At 38.1% G+C, this 16,181-nt stretch overlaps 1 protein-coding gene across 9 annotated transcripts in view; it reads left to right on the top strand.

Moving 5' to 3' along the window:
* The window catches only part of PDE1C (phosphodiesterase 1C), a 316,241-nt gene that overhangs the window by 240,069 nt on the left and 59,991 nt on the right, over positions 1 to 16,181 (top strand). For all 9 annotated transcript variants that reach the window (XM_068675041.1, XM_068675044.1, XM_068675046.1 and 6 more), the window contains 4 exons: positions 2,337 to 2,453; positions 3,808 to 3,948; positions 11,286 to 11,386; positions 12,922 to 13,050. In XM_068675041.1, the coding sequence (XP_068531142.1) occupies positions 2,337 to 2,453; positions 3,808 to 3,948; positions 11,286 to 11,386; positions 12,922 to 13,050 (488 nt within the window). The remainder of the gene's footprint in view (positions 1 to 2,336; positions 2,454 to 3,807; positions 3,949 to 11,285; positions 11,387 to 12,921; positions 13,051 to 16,181) is intronic.

Genomic DNA, 16,181 nt, shown 5'->3' with positions numbered 1-16,181 from the left:
GTCAATAGCAAAACTTCTGTTGACTAAATGAGAACAAGGATTTTTCCATCAATGAAATCTAAATAATGCTACTGTGAAACTTAGCATCTATTTGGTTAACCACTATTAAGTGTAAAAGAACGACTTTGATGTCCTGTTTTGCAATTTGGTTCCTTTCATCTGCTGCAAGAAACAACGAGAAAAAATACATAAAGAAACAAGAAAAAGTCGATAAAAATTTCTTGCTACAAAAAATACATAAAAACAACCCTTTTTTTTTCTACAAGATAAGGTAGCCTTACAATGAGTTCTATTTCAGCATAGTTGAGACATTAAATTCAATGTCAAAGGAATCAGAAGTCAATTATTATACATATGCAAGTGTTAAATTAATTTGCTCCCTTACCTGAGATTAGTGATTATGAAATAAAAACACTCAAAAAACAGCAAAATATTGAAAGTTGACTGAATATATGCTTTGGACTTTTTTTCTTGCTCATTTCCTAGTTTATAGTTAAAGGGCTTCAAAACCTGCTTTCTTGGTGGAACTTATTCCTCTTTTGGCCATTTTCCCTCTCCAACACCTATTGGAAATGCTGAAAAGATGCAATTTATGATTGCTGTTCTGTGACTTGGGCCACAAATAATTTCTGGAGAAGCCTGACCCTGTCTTCATTGTGTGGGCTCTACACAGCTTGTAAAATCAACTGCTCCACCAGAGGATGATTTACTGGGATAGATGGAACAATTCTGATGAAAGCAGAGCTGAATCTACAGCATCCTTGATATTCACTCACTTTATGACACAAATTAGCCTTTCCTTGGACTGTACTTTCCCAAAAGGCATACTCAGCTCTATATAATCAACACTACGTAGATAGCAAAGTTGTTAGGATCAGCCCACACGGGAGAGAACTGACCGTGACAACAAACAGCAATGGTGGGTTGAGCTTTAAGAAATTGTTAGAAAAGTGTAATTTAGTATTTTTCATGTTTCTAGAAAGGATTGTAAATTTTCAGATGGCTCTATTCCTCAACAATGTTCAATGTTGTATCTAACACCCCCATTTTGTGCTCTGAGAGCCAGCTGTGCATATACATGTATGTATATGAAATGCAGTCATCTTTCTTGGTGAAAGTGCCAAAAGGAAATGGGAGCTAACTTGCAACAGTTTGAAAATGGAGGAAAACTTTAATTTATAGATATCAATCTTTAATATGTGGTTTAGAGAGAGTCTTTTGGATGCATCCCTGTGGGAAGCATATCTAAATTCTCAGCAGGAAAGGGAGACCAAGAGCTGGTCCTGTGCCAGATGCAGCTGTGGAATTGATGTGTATATCATTCCCCTAGCTATAACTTCATCTACACCTTTACTCTTTGTTGCTAGGAGGAGGAGAGAGAGGTTCATTGGGTTTCAGGAACATCCTATTCTGAGATTGAGATACTTTATCTTAACAGAGAATGAGTGTTGTCAGCTCCCACTGCCTTCCCTAAGAGTTGAGATTGAACTGAACCTTCTGCAAGAAAGTTTATACTTCATACGGTAGCTCTATGAGCTTATAGCTTTTCCTTAGCTTTATAATCTGGGATTGAACTTTCCCTCCTCCATCTCTTGACTGACCACCCTGCAGCATTACTATATCACTTACAGCTGACTGGAACTCTACCAACTGGAGTTTGGTATTTACTGTCATGTTACAAAGGTTATTTTTTTTTCTGTCATTATTAGCACTTAATGTAACATTACTGTGATTTTTCTCCTGCTCTGTAGTTTTCTGAAAACCCCAGTGAACTCACTTAGCTTTAAAAAAATAAAAATTTAAAGCTAATTAAAAAAAAAAAAAAAAAGCTTAAAAAATAGAGTAATGCTGTCTTTGGGCAGTTGAAGCTGCAATAATCACAAGATTCATATTCAGATCTCAAGGAGCTAAGTTACTCTTTGAGTCTAGCAAGATAGTTCTTCTAGATATTTATTATTTTGGTTGACTGTGTAGCAAGTGGTGAAAATATGACCATGCCACACTATGGCCATCCCAATATTTCAGTTACTAAAGCAAAACAAGATTCTTTCTGCATTTGGCTTTTGCTGATGAAATTCTGATATGTTGCATCACTGTGATTAGAATAAACAAGCAACATAAGTGTTCTGAATGGAAGCTTCTTAAACATGAGTCATACAATACTGATGAGTAAATTAAACTCTGCATTAGTTAAATGAAACAGAAAGTTTTTAAAAAGAAAAGCTATACACTTACATCCTCTCTCTCCACCATTTATAGATATAAAGTGATAGAAATTGAACGGTAATGGTAAAAAGGATGACCATATTAACTGTCTTTTCTACTCATTCTTGCAGAATGTAGACAAGTGGTCCTTTGATGTATTTGCATTAAATGATGCCAGCGGGGATCATGCACTGAAATTCATTTTCTATGAACTTCTCACACGCTATGATCTGATCAACCGTTTCAAGGTCAGTAGTTGGAAGTTGGGTATCTTCTTCCATTTTGCATTTTCTTGAATTTCATTCTTATTCTGCTTGTTCCATTCAGAATGCAATTATTTTAGCTGTATTTGAAGGTGTATATGAAGGCTTTGTGTTCACTGTTGTTTCCCCTAAAAGGTTAGTATAAGCTTTTTTTTCAGTAACCAGGGCAAGATGTTATTTAAGTAGACTGCAATAGGACACCATGTAGTGGGTAGGGCTTCAAACAGCTTCCCCATGAAATTTAGGGGAACTACTACACTTGATCCTGTGGTAATGATGGTGTTGTTCTCCTGAGACTCTTGTCAATCTCAAGCATGCAAACAAAAAATGAGAGCACGGCTTGTTAGTCTCAAATGCTACATATCTTTTACTCCAACTTTGAACAGGCTTACATTTGGATCACAGAAGTATTGCTCTTAAGTCTTTACCATTCTCCCCACCCAAATATTCCATTAACCTTACCTCCATTGACACTTTCTCTGGGAGTTCCCACTTGCTTTAACTGGGAAATGTTTACATTTCTCTGACTCCTGTACTTCATGAACTGCCCATGTCTGATGAGAAATGTTTGAAGATGGTAATTGGTCAGAATTACATCGGCCCATGATACATACCCAAGAGGAAAATAACTATGAAACTCTAACTATAGAAATATGAAAGTGTAGGGTACTTACAGCTTGAGGAAAACATTGGAGAATCCATGATGCTAGTTGCATATATATGCAGCTGACACCACCTATGTAGTCTCCTCCATAGAAATCCCCTGAATTTAATTTTCTCTAGTGTGTATGTTTATACTCCTGGAGTCAAGAAGTATGACAAGCCCATAGTATGGGCAGGCTGGATTTGGCAACAAAAAAACAGAGGTTTGATAAATGATACTCTTCTTAATAGAGAATCTCAGACTTGCTATATGATGTATTTAATTGCAAAATCTGGAATGTGAATAGTAAAGCAGTGATACATACCAGAGGGTTGTGAGGGGAACAGACACTTGTGTCCTAAACAGAAATATTTCTCTGGGGGCAATCAATCAAGTACTCTGTTACTGTTTGTACTGCATGTGCACTCCAAATGGCACTGCATAGTGTACTGACCAGTGTGTGTTTATGTGTGTGAATGATTCATCATCCATAACATAATTAGGGGTGGGAAAGCCAGTTGGAGGAAGTGAACTTGATTCACTTTCGCTCTCCAGTGCCTATTTAAGATGTTTTAGGATGCTATTTGATTGTGAAGTATAAACTGATCTTTGGGGCCTCTTATAAAAATAGTTCCATCCAAATGTTAGCAATTACAGGTGCTTATTTCATTTTTAATTCTGTACTACTTTTCTCAGATCCCCATTTCTGCCCTGGTGTCCTTTGTGGAAGCTCTGGAGGTTGGGTACAGCAAACACAAAAATCCTTATCACAACCTAATGCATGCTGCGGATGTGACACAGACAGTCCATTACCTCCTCTTCAAGACAGGCGTAGTGGTAAGTACAGGAGTTGGCATCCTGAACACGTAATGAGATTACAGCAGTTTTTGTTCAGTAAATAGATTATGATTATCCACAGTGGAGCCCATTTGCACTGTAGAAAAACTGCATTTGATATGGCTTTACTAATAAAAGTAGAGAATTAGGATTATTTAGAAAAAAAAAAAAAAAAGTTGGGTGTGAATATGGATAACTCTTTTAACTGTTCTGAGAGAGAATGGGAGAAAAACCCAAGCTCAGTTCTCCACTCTGCCACAGTCTGTGAGTGAGTGGATGCCTGGGTGAGTCTGGCAAGTCAATTTTGTTGGGATTCATTTCACTTACTGCAAAGAAGCAAATTGTCTAAGCTTTCTTCTTACTTAAGGGAGCAAGGCAGTAACCTCCAAAGGACAATTCACTCCACTTACCTGGAGCTGACAAGAGCTGTCTTTAGAGAAGATGATCTCCATCCAATTCCTACACTAAAACCCTCTGAACTTGCTTACAAAGAAACCTAGGGATAGCTGATGTTTGACAAGAATGGCAACTCTAGTTTAAAGCCCTCTTCATCAGCGTGGCAAGCCTATGACCGAAGATGCTCTTCCCCTCCTATGACAGGTGAATCCCATCAGCCCACAGCAGACCAGGTTTCTCAAAGCAAGTCCTATAGTCTAAGTAGTCAAAACCCTCTCTGTGGCACCAGTTGCACAACCATCTGCCAGCTTCTACTGGCACTTTCAATTCCCTTCCCTTTGACTAGGAGGACTGTTGAAAAAAATTACCTATGCTTCTGAGTCCCTTATTGCTGCTGCCTGGGCTCTTTAATCTCTCTTGACACTCCTCAGATTGCTCCTGGCTCCATTATTGGTGCCCACATGAAACAGCAGCAGTGGATAACAGTCCTTAGGCTGTACACGGCTTGGCAGTCTCTTGGTAACATCCCTGATACAGGCCCCTGGTAAGCAGCAGACTTCCCGCAAGAGCAGATCAGGTCAGCAGATAGGTGTCTCCGTACCTCTCAGAAAAGAGTCTCCTACCACTGTCACCCTTCGCCTTTTCTTAGCTGGACTAGTTGTTACTTTGCAGGGAGCAGACTGGGCCTTACTCAGCTCCACCCCTTTTGCAGCAGGTCTTTCCTTTAAGTCTGCAGAGGGGTGAAGCAGGTCTGTAAGGGCACCTCAGGCTTTGGGGGAAGACTTTCTCCTGCTGGTCCTTGCTGTTGCCAGCCTCCACCCTGTGGTGTTATTGGTCCCCCTCCCTTTTGTAAGTGCTGCCGAAGGAGTTTGGGGCTGTTTGGCCATGGGCTGTGGGTTCACCGCAGACTGCGCTGGGATCCAGCTGTCTTAACTCTTCCTCAGCCTCCCTGATAATGCGCCACCTTCTCACTGCCTTCTACAGCTTGACCACCTGGTGCTGGAGATCCTCCGCACCTTTTGCAGGCAGGTCTGCTGCCTGTGCCTGCCCCTGCCCCAAGGAAAACAAAACAAAACAAAACAAAACAAAACAAAACCAAAAAAAAACTAAGCACTTCTAGCAGTCAGAAGTCTGCACTGCAGCCTCATCCCTCAGAAGCTTTGCCTGGGTGGAGCTATCAGCTGCCACTGAGGTAGACAGTGCAGACTGTGCTGCCAGACCCACAGCCTTTGCCCTTTCATGGATACAGGTGATCCTAATGCCTCCCTTTTTCTTGACTGGTTCCAGTTTTTTGACTTCCAACTTGTATTTCATTACTTGTTTTCCAGACACCACCTCTCTTGGTGTTCACTGGTCTCCAGCTTCTTGTTTTCCCAGGATTACATTATTTGTTCTTTTCTTGGGTATAAATTTAGGTTACTTGTTTTAAAGTCTTGGATTATTTTTCTTCAGTCAAGTTATTAAATGAATAACTCACTGCAATTACAATTTGAGTTAAAGAACTTTGATTCTCCATGGAACTCTATTCAGTGCTCATTGAAGTCTATGTATTCAGTACTATAGTTGTGCATTTTCATAGCAGTGAGCAGACTTTTGAAAGAAGTATGGCCTCTTCTCTTACCTAATTTCTTCTTGGAGATTGGAGAATATATTTTCTTAAAGTTAATGAAGATTAAACTATTTCAGTCTACTTGCTTTTCCTCTGCTTTTATACACAATGCTTCTCTGAAACAAAGGTGTTAGCCCAGATTAAAGACAGATCATTCTGAAGGTATGTTATGTAAAATATTTTCTGGCCTTTTGCAATATTAGCATCATTAAATATATCCTAATGGCACTTCAGTGGCAACATATCTTGCAAAAAGTGTCTGGGGACTGTTTAGCCAAGGCTGCTATACAAGCCACTATAATGTAGGCATTTTGTAGACTTTAAAGGAAATTCCAGAAATAACTCTTCAAGTGTTTGAGTGCTAGAGCAAGTCAGAGCAAAAGTAACAGCTATGTGCATCCCAGTCTCCAGTCTGACAGAGAAATAAAACAAACAAACAAAAAAGTTAAACATCTCTCTTCGACCCTCTCTGTAATGTTTTCCAACCTTATATGAATGTGGTGGTAAGTACACAAACCTATCATCCTTTAGATTATGTCTTTTGTTCTGTCACGTGTTTACTTATGTCCAGTAAATTACCTATGTCCACATGCTTTTCAAAGTCTTCTGGTGTTGCGATGCTTGGTTTGAACTGACAAATATAAAAGAAGTCTTCAGTATTAAAGTGCTTCCTTTTTTACATCTTTAAATCATTTTTTTCATCTATTTTAGAAGAAACAATGCTCTAAATTATTTGCAGAGGTCAGATGATGTGCATATTCAAGATTTACATCTATAAAAAGGAAACGAGAATTTGTGTGCATTGTGTGCAATGTATGTAAATGCTGGCACTGAAGTCAGTGACTCATTTGCCTGAACTAAGCCCTTTGCTTTTTTATTTCTGCTGTAATAAACTACACGCAGATCAGTATCCCATGCAGGCTGTTATGGTGGAGTTGCACTCTGGAGACTGTAGTGAATTGTCAGCTGTTTCCCAGAAATAATCCCATGCACTAGTTGTTCCCACAGCCAAATATGTCGCATTTGGTTTAGCATCTAATGTAGCACAATAGGAAAGCACTCTCCTGCTACCAGGAACAAGGGACTTGCAACACTGCAAGCCAGCAATAACAATTCAGCTTTGCTTCCCTTACTAGAATTCTTTTTTTTCCTCTTCATCTTCTTCTTCTTTGTCTTCTTCTTCTTCCTCGTCTTCATCTTCTTCTTTGTCTTTGTCTTCTTCTTCTTCTTCTTTCTGCTCCTCCTCCTCTTACTTCTCTTACTTCTCCCTTCTCCCCACAGGATACAGCCCATCTCAATGTGAGTAGATTACTGTTGTTTGGAAATGAGCTCTGGAGGTCATCTATCCCAATCTCCTGCTCACAGCAGGGTACTTCTTACAAACGTACATGTATGTAGTGTGTTCATACATGCTAAAGAAAGGTAGGGGATATTTTCCTCTTTCCAGAATTTTCTCATATCAATATCTGCTCCTTCCCCTAGGGTAAACAGTCATTCAGTTCATCACTTTCACAATATCTATGCAAGGAATTTGGACAGGTTGGAAATAAAGACTTTGATGTCAGAAACCATGTTGGGGCCTTTGGTTTAACAAATAAAAAATCATAAAAGGTGATCATTAAAAAAAATTGTAAAAGAAAAAAGTATAAAATAGAAACAATGCCCTCATTTGCCTTCTTAGCTTATTATTTACAATGTAAAAAAAGTCCTTTTTTCAAACTTAGAGTCTACTTAGCAGTCATTTGTTCTAGTGTCAAAAGGAAGAAACAATTGTGTGGTTTGTCTTTAAACTGTTCATTTTCCTCTCTTGTGTTTCATGTTATTTACAAGTTCTCTCAACAATTTAGTTCCAGTCTTTTCTTTTTTTTTTTTTTTTTCATCTGCTGTCTTTTCAAGTAAAAATCGTCTTTCCTTCTAATCACATGCAGTGCCTGAAATCTCTGTAGTTTTCCTGTTATTTTCTTGCTCAGGATGATGCCTTGGAATGAGTTAGGTAGAGCTAGACATGCGAAGGAGAATGTTTTGGGTTCGTCATAGACATAGACATCATAGACATAATGAATTTGGAATTAGTCTGATGTTTTTCTCCTAGAGTATTATTACAGAAGCATGAATGGAAGGAACAAGTTCCAAGAGCTGCTTTCCTTTAGCTCAGATGTTCAGGTGTGATCAGTATTTTATTTGGTATTATTTTCTGATTAATCTTTATTGTTATTAGGAATTACCATATGATTTTTTTTTTTGTGAATACAGACAGGTGGATTCAAGTGGGTACAAATGTGGTGCAAAAGTTAAAGCTGACAATTCTTTCTTTGATACTGTCAAGAGTTACATAAGAATGGTTCATGCAGAAGACCTGTAAAACTGCAGAAGGGCAGGATTTATGTCACATCTGTTTGTACCAAAAGGAAGTGAGATCCTCCTCTCCTGTGCACTACTATCATCATAAGCTTATGGGCTCTGAAAATGGTAAATGCTTTGAAACAAAGGACCATAAACTCAGTGCAAGGAAATAGGCTAATTACTGCTGAGTTAGTTTTGCCGCTTTTTCTTGGCAATACATTCCATTCATTTTGTTAGATTTGGAAACACTAGTCTTTCCTCTTCCTTTTTCTTTCTGCATGCATCGATCCTTTTGTTTACATGCCAATGACTTCCCTGAGTAGCTAATTCTTCATATCTATTATATGTTTGTGAAAGACAATCATGCCTCATTACACTTTTTTTTGTTCCCATTCTGGAAGCTGATACTTGTTCTTTCATGCCTTTCTCCCCACCCTTCCATCGTCACTGAAGGTTTTGTTCTGGATTGATTTTGTCAGCCCTTTAGAAATGAAAACCTTTCACATTTCCTCGCTCTCTTCACCTGTAACAGTATCCTGCTGCTTTCTCAATCATTCTCCATGTCTTTGTTCTTTAACAGTAGTGCTCTGTTCTGCAAGATGAAGTCCATTAGAGACTAGTACAGGGTAATATCACAACTTTGATGGAATTACTTCCGTTCTCTGCTGGCTCTTTGCCATCTTGTTTGCTTTTCCTTACAAGGTTATAGCAGGAAAAAGGAACTAAAAGGTTCCAATTGTTTGCCTGCTATTTTTTCTCATATTACAAGTCTATTTTGACTTTGTGCTGCTTTCCCAGACTTAATTAGCCACAGGTTTCAACCGTAATCTCAGTCTGTATTCTGAGCTGCCTTCCTCAAATACTTAAAAACGCTCCTCAGGTATATTACATCCTATTGAAAACTTACATTCCCCTTGTATTGTTCAGCAAATGATGCTTTGATAGAGCATGCAAGTTTGCACTTTTCCTTTATGTGCCTTAAGAGATTAAGGAAGGAGACAGAAGGAAGCACAGAGCTCATTGCCTTGGTGCCATTTTAAAGCTTGGGTCATAAGACCCGGCTGGAATGGGACTTGTCAGATGATGCCCAGAAGGTCCGAAGTGGATTCATTAGACCAGCTGGGTATGTGTCCTGTAGTGGTTCTACTTGCTTAATGTGGATTTGCTCTGCCAGTCCATGAGTGGTTCTGCCTGATTTTTGGATTTTTGACTATCATGTGGACTATCTCCATTGGAAAATGATAGAACATGGCTGAGAAAATGAAGTTCAAATCTATGTGTGAAGCCTGGAAACCCTAGGTTGTTTTTTTGTGTGTGTATGTGTTGTTTTTGTTTGTTTGTTTGTGTTTTTGTTTGTTTGTTTTTTCCCAGTGTAGTTGTCAGAAGTTTGGTGCTTGAAAGTTGAAACCATGTTCTATCAGCTGTAAAGCATTCCTTATTCACAATTCACACTTGAAAATAGAAGCATGATGGTTATTTCTCCACGACCAGCACTGTTTGTTTCTGTCCTTGACCATCTGTATAAAAAAAGAGAAGGTAGTTTAGTTTCTCTGTCTGCTCAGTTCTTGATCTCTTCACCCTCCCACTTCTCAAAAACAATTAAAAAAAAGTAAAAAGCAAGTCAAGACCTACCTTGATGATGGTTAGTGTCGTTGTGCAAAATACCCGGAAAATAACATCAAACCACATTTAATATAAGGAGATCTTTAAAGCTGAGACGAGCTTTATTGTCCAGCTGCACAGCCATTGATGTTTAGGGCTATCTCCAGCAGAGGTGCTGGGGCTGTTCAGGCATGAAGATGACAAATAAGAAAACAAAACAAACAAACAAACAAACAAAACAAAAAAAAGAGAGAAAATGTTATGATTGCTATGGCTATGCAGAGATGGCTGTGAAAGGCGGGAGAAGAGCTGGACAGGTAGCTGTGTGTGCAGGACCCCACAGTTATCTGTGTTTCCCCTGCATGTGGTTAATAGGGTTGCCCCTGAGCTACAGCAGATGTCTAGAATGGATTTACAAAACAATTCTGCCTTTAATGGGCTTTGAATTAAAAGACAGTTCCTATGTGACTTTTAGTCAAAATATTTACAGGTTGAAAGTGTGCTGTTACAAAAATGTTTGGCAACCACTGTGGTAAGGGTTTTCTCCAAATTGAAGGAGCATTTATTTCATACAAATATTTACAGCATCTACAGTATCTAGAGCCTTTTGTCTCTGAGGTACTTGATCCTAACAGCACTCTTTGCATTGTTACCAGTGGAAAAACAGAAATAAAAAGATTGATTGACTCAGAAAAATTATTAAAAGCATCTGAGTCATTTAGAAATCCAAGATGAAAGTGACAATAGCATTGAAAAATATGACTTCAGCTAGGCGATTAGGGAAAAAAAAAAAAAAAAGAAAGAAAAAAAAGAAAACAACCTTAGGGCTTTCTCAGATGTTTCTGTGAATGATAAATAAATAACAAGATGTACATCTTGTGAGGCTGTGTCCTCCTCATGATTCAGTGATTGACAATGACTCCTCTAGTTAGTGGAGATAAGTGACATTCTTCTGTATTTGAGACTCTGTTGCAAAGGTCAGCTGAGCTGCAAATATATACCTTGGTGGTATGTGCATACCTGTATATATATCATCCATTTTTTCTTGAAAAAAAATTGACCTTTCCTTCTCATCCTTACACATCGCTTTCTAAGAAGGGCAACTCTTTTCCCTCATTCTGTCTTACGCCTTTGTCTTAAGACTTATTAGTTCCTGAAACTATTTTGCTGAAGTTCAGTTTATTTAGATGAAGCTTCAGGAAAAATACTGGTTCAGCTTTGGTGTATCAGCCAGAGAGGTTTGCTTTAAAATAGCTGGCAAGCTGCAGGGGAAAAGCAATGATGTGCAGCATTGACTGTCAGCGGGGGATAACTTGCCTTAAAAGACAAAAGCCTTAATGCCTAGGAAAATGACAGCTTATCTGATTGCTCTGTAATTTCTTTTCAGCACTGGCTGACAGAGCTGGAGATCTTCGCTATGATCTTCGCAGCTGCTATCCATGACTATGAACACACGGGAACTACCAACAACTTTCACATCCAGACACGGTGAGGGCATCATAAATCATGTTGAAGGGTTGTGAAATAGAAGGAGAAATTTCTGGAGAATAACAGCATAGCCACACAGAAAAGTGCAGAAGCCTTTGCCTTCAAGTGGCTCAGGAGGAATGTTCATTTCCTTAGGCAATATTTTATTTTCTCTTACAAGCATTCAATTGAAAATGAGTATTCTAGGTTCCTAAGCATTGTTCCGTACTAGTAATCAGGAAAAAGGAAGGTCCATAAATGCTTCTGTGTAAAGTTGCTGAGGACTGATTGCTGTACAAACTGATGTCTTTCATTGAGGTATAGTTTTAGAGGAGATACTATAGTTCAAGGGTTCCCTGATATCTGTGTTCATCAGTGAACACCAGCACTACACATACTAATTTTACTTAGTGAAAAACCATACCTGCAGAAGGGGATATGTTTACTATTACCTCTTCAGGTAATCAGTTATTGCACTCATTTTAAAATCTTTGTAAATTCCTAGAGAATAATTGGTTGCAACAGTAAACTGTAGACGTCTTTGACTGGCACTGCACAGTTGGATATTTCTAACATGCACTGCATCTTACCCTAAATTAGATAGCTGGAGTATGTTAGTTGAATCATGCTGTGTATCCCAGATATGCAAAGGTTGCTAGGTTAGATCACACATATGCTCAGGAAAGCTTAGGTACTCTGAAACAAGTTTATGTCTCTGTTCTGGGATAAGCTTCACTCTACTACTTACAGCTTCATGCATGCAAGAATTAGGGATATGCTGTATTTCCCAAATAGAAAATAACTATAGAAAAGTTCAGGGAAGGACAGTGGTAATTTAATTTTTTAACACTGAATAACAGAGGGTGTGAAATGTCAGGGGACAAAAATTAACATGGCTCTCTGGGAAGCAGAACTGGGTGGGGACTATAACAAATCATATTCACTTCCTGTTGCCATTAACTTCCAGCAAGCACTTTGTCTTCAGATCAGTTTAGCCATTCAGATACATGCCCTGGAGCTTAAAAATAAGGTGTGAAGTAGCTTTGGTCTTATTCTATCCCAATGGCATTTGGCCTTCTGTATATCAGAGCCTAATGCACAGAAGACAGCTATATCTTGCTTACAGCCAGTTTACTATTCTGCAAACAGTATAGGAGTGCATCTCACAATTACTTAGCTGGGTACACTATGGCTTCGATTTGAGAGCACCATACGCAAGAGCTGAAAAGGAGCCTCATGATTCAACCCTAAATTTATGTATCGCTCTCAGTCAGAAAGCTCTCAGTAACTTTTTCTTAAGCATATAATAAAAAGACTATGTGAGTCTCAGCTGATGAAATAGATTTTGTGGTGAATTTTTATATTTAGTTGTTGTTGCTTTTTTTTGTTTGTTTGTTTTTACTGAATAACAACGACAAAGTATTAGAAGTTCTCTTGAAATGCTTGTATCTATGCTGTAGGATCTAACCTCTGTAGCTGATCAAAGAAAAACTTTTGAATGTGAGACACTTTAGACAGGGAAGAAGCATAACCTTTCCTATATCTTCTTTTCCCAGGTCAGACTCAGCCATTCTATATAATGACCGATCTGTGCTTGAAAATCACCATGTTAGTGCAGCATATCGTCTTTTGCAAGATGATGAAGAGATGAATATTTTGTCTAATCTCTCAAAGGATGACTGGAGGTAAAAATGAACATGGTGTCTGCTTTGGAACATTGCAGCATCACCACGGTCTGTTATTGCCTTGTTTGAAGAGCAATATGCATCACTGTATATTGTACATTAGTATTTCTATTACTAAGAGAGAAAAAAAAAGCTTTAAAAAGTGTTTGTCTTGCTTATTTCTGCATTTGTTTTTTACTTCAGATAGCAGTGAGACTAGATAGAGAGTAGAGACTAGATTTTGTGACGGTGAATAATAATATACAATTTGACTCCCATGTAATTTCAGCAGTTCACAGACACCCTTTATATGCATCTGTCTGTAAATTAGTGAAGACGTATACAACTGTTTGTTCATGCAAAAGCATAAATATAACCTCTATCTACTTTGACATCCCCTGCTTGGAAATTATAAATGGGCCTTAATGGAAATAAGAATAAGGTCCAAGAAACATAAATCAGCATACTATATATGCCAACATGATGTAAGAAGCTATAATTTAAAACAAGCTTCATGCAACATATGATTTAGGTACCAAAATCAGTCCATGATTTGTTTTCTAATAACAGACAGTTGAAACTGGTGAGGGAACTTTCTGCCTTTATGGGGAATTTTGAACTCCAATGAGTCCAATGGTACATTAAAAATAGCCCAATCTGACAGACAGGAAGAATCCTGCTCCGTGGTCTTTCTCATAGGAGGGAAAGTGAGTTGTGGGATCTTACATAAAGCATGATGCCTCCTGCATACGCTTAAATGTGATACAGTGCTGAGCAGTCAGTTCATCTGACTTATTGGAAATGAGGGGAAATTAGCCTTTCTCAGAGTCTTGGCTTCTAGTAAGCTGGTTAGCAAAGGCTCTGCTTCCTAATGACTTTTGCCTGAACTTCCCTTTTATTTTGTCTTGTGGATGGTGATATAATCCTATAGCTGAGCGCTGGGAATAAGATTCAGGAACTTAAGTGGCTGGTTTCAATCAATGTGAGTGTTGTGGGGGAGTGGCTTGAGAAATCCTACCCCCCAATATAGAAAATAGTCTCATGGTGGGCAGCAAGCAGGAACTTTAAAAAAATTATCTGCATTGAGGTGTTAAAAATCTTATTTTTTATTTTTTATTTTAGCTACAGTTGGTAATGCCTTGTCAAATATTGGCAGCAAATTGCTGCTTCCTTTTATGTTGGCGAAGGAAATGCAAGGAACTGACTAGAAACAGCAGCCTTAGAGCCACTGTCTACAAGGATCAGCAGAGCAGCTGCTTGAGAATGTTTCATTGCATAGACACTTTCTTTAGGAAAACAGTCTGCTTTGGGGCTTTAAACTGCTTGTGGTTGAATCAAAACTAGCTTCAGATGTTTCTCATTAATTCCCTAGTGTCAAAACGTGTATTCTGTTGAGGTATATGTTTAGACCTAAAGTTTAAAAGATTAATATGTCTGCTTTTTAAGAAATACTCTAACCGCCTGAACAAAAATATTGAGTGGTTTAGATTGCTTATTTGTTCTCTCTCAAGTAGGGCTGTATTATTTTGTAGCTGCTGAACGAGCAACAGCTGCAGAATAAAGACCATTATCTTGATGTGCTCTAATGCCAAGATGTTATGATTGTTATGTGCCTTTGCTTTTGCATGCCAGTTTGAAATCCCATAGGCAAACATTTGGGAAGCATTGCAAATATCAGTTGATATCAGCAGGATCTATGGTGCTGAGAAAAAAACAAACAAGAAGCCCACCGTTTCTCAGACTGGTCCTCAAAAATAAGTCTCTCAGTATCAATAGGACCCCAAACATGAAAGGATGCTTTGGGAAACTGTTAAAGCATATCTAAATTTAATTTTATTTTTGTAGACATACCTAATAAATCGCTTTTAGCAAAAAACCCAAGTGATGGCCCTTGGAGAGCAAATTCTTAAGTGCTGTTTTGAACTAAGGTCTCATTATATTTTGACATTATTAATAAGGGAAGATCTGATGATCAGCACATTTCACAATCCTAGAGGTATATGTGGATTTCATCAGCTTTGTGGTATTCAGTCATCTAGTTAAGGAATGCATTTTGAGGAAATAAATGTAGAAAATTAGACCTAGATTTCACAGTTGGAAAAGAAATGGGCACAGGTTTTGTAGAGAAAGCAGATGAGACTGAAAGAGATCTTCTGGGCTGCAGTCAAGAAGAAAAGAGATGAATGCTTACTAGTACCTAAACAACATTTCACTGTCCATTTAAAAAAAAAAAAAAAAACAAAAAACTCCACTCCTCATTAAATATTTGAAAGTCAGTTGGGTTGCCTCATGTGATGAATTCCATTTGTGCAAGTCATCAACAAGTAAATGAAGAAACTATAACAAAAACAGATCACAGAGATTTAAGAAACTAAACTGCAAAGCAAACAGATGCTTTCTAAGATACTGTTATAGATGTATTTTCTGGCAGTGTATTTCATTGTTAATAATTTCCATGCAGTTTATTGAAACAGAGCGTGCAAGCCCTTTGCTGTCAAGTACAGGATTAAAGAAGCATCTGGAAAATGTTTAGCTCCTTAATTCTGTATCAGAGTACAGCTTCGGGAAGTACAGCTTTCATGCAATTCTGATTTTGTCAGTAAAGCTGCTTGCGATTTTGTCGCTTAGATAATTTTGAGCTCTTTGTCAATCAGCGTTTATTCCCTTGGAGATTGCAGTGAGAAACCTTGAATGTTTCTGAGTGAAGACAACTTGGGTCAGAGACTTCTTTTGTAAATAAATAGCAGGTTATTGGTTGCATAATCACACAGTTTTCTTGTAACAAATGATTTTTATGTATCCAGCATGGCTGTATTCTTATTCTGGATGTTATACCTTTAGTGAATATCAGCCATTGAAAATACATCCTTGAAGGTAGTGTTTTTCCTTCATCCATTAATTTCCATGAGAATCAAGACTTCAACTGGGCAAACTGGGCAAAATACCTCACAAAAGAGATATTCCTGTTGGTTCATAGCATTGAGATCAAGTGATCTAAAGCAGTCTTTTTCTTCTCCTTTTCACATGAATGCATAGGGATGTGAGTCCTTTGCTAGAATACATTTACTAGAATACAAAGACACATCCAATGATGTAATGTTCTCTAAAGCAAAAAAAGTAAGGGCATGAAGTAATTATTCTAAAAAGCAAAT

The sequence above is a fragment of the Anas acuta genome, chromosome 2 (genome assembly GCF_963932015.1).
Source record: "Anas acuta chromosome 2, bAnaAcu1.1, whole genome shotgun sequence".
Classification (NCBI taxonomy): domain Eukaryota; kingdom Metazoa; phylum Chordata; class Aves; order Anseriformes; family Anatidae; genus Anas; species Anas acuta.
The sequence above is the reverse complement of the archived record's forward strand: the minus strand, read 5'-3'. Positions and strand labels throughout refer to the sequence as shown.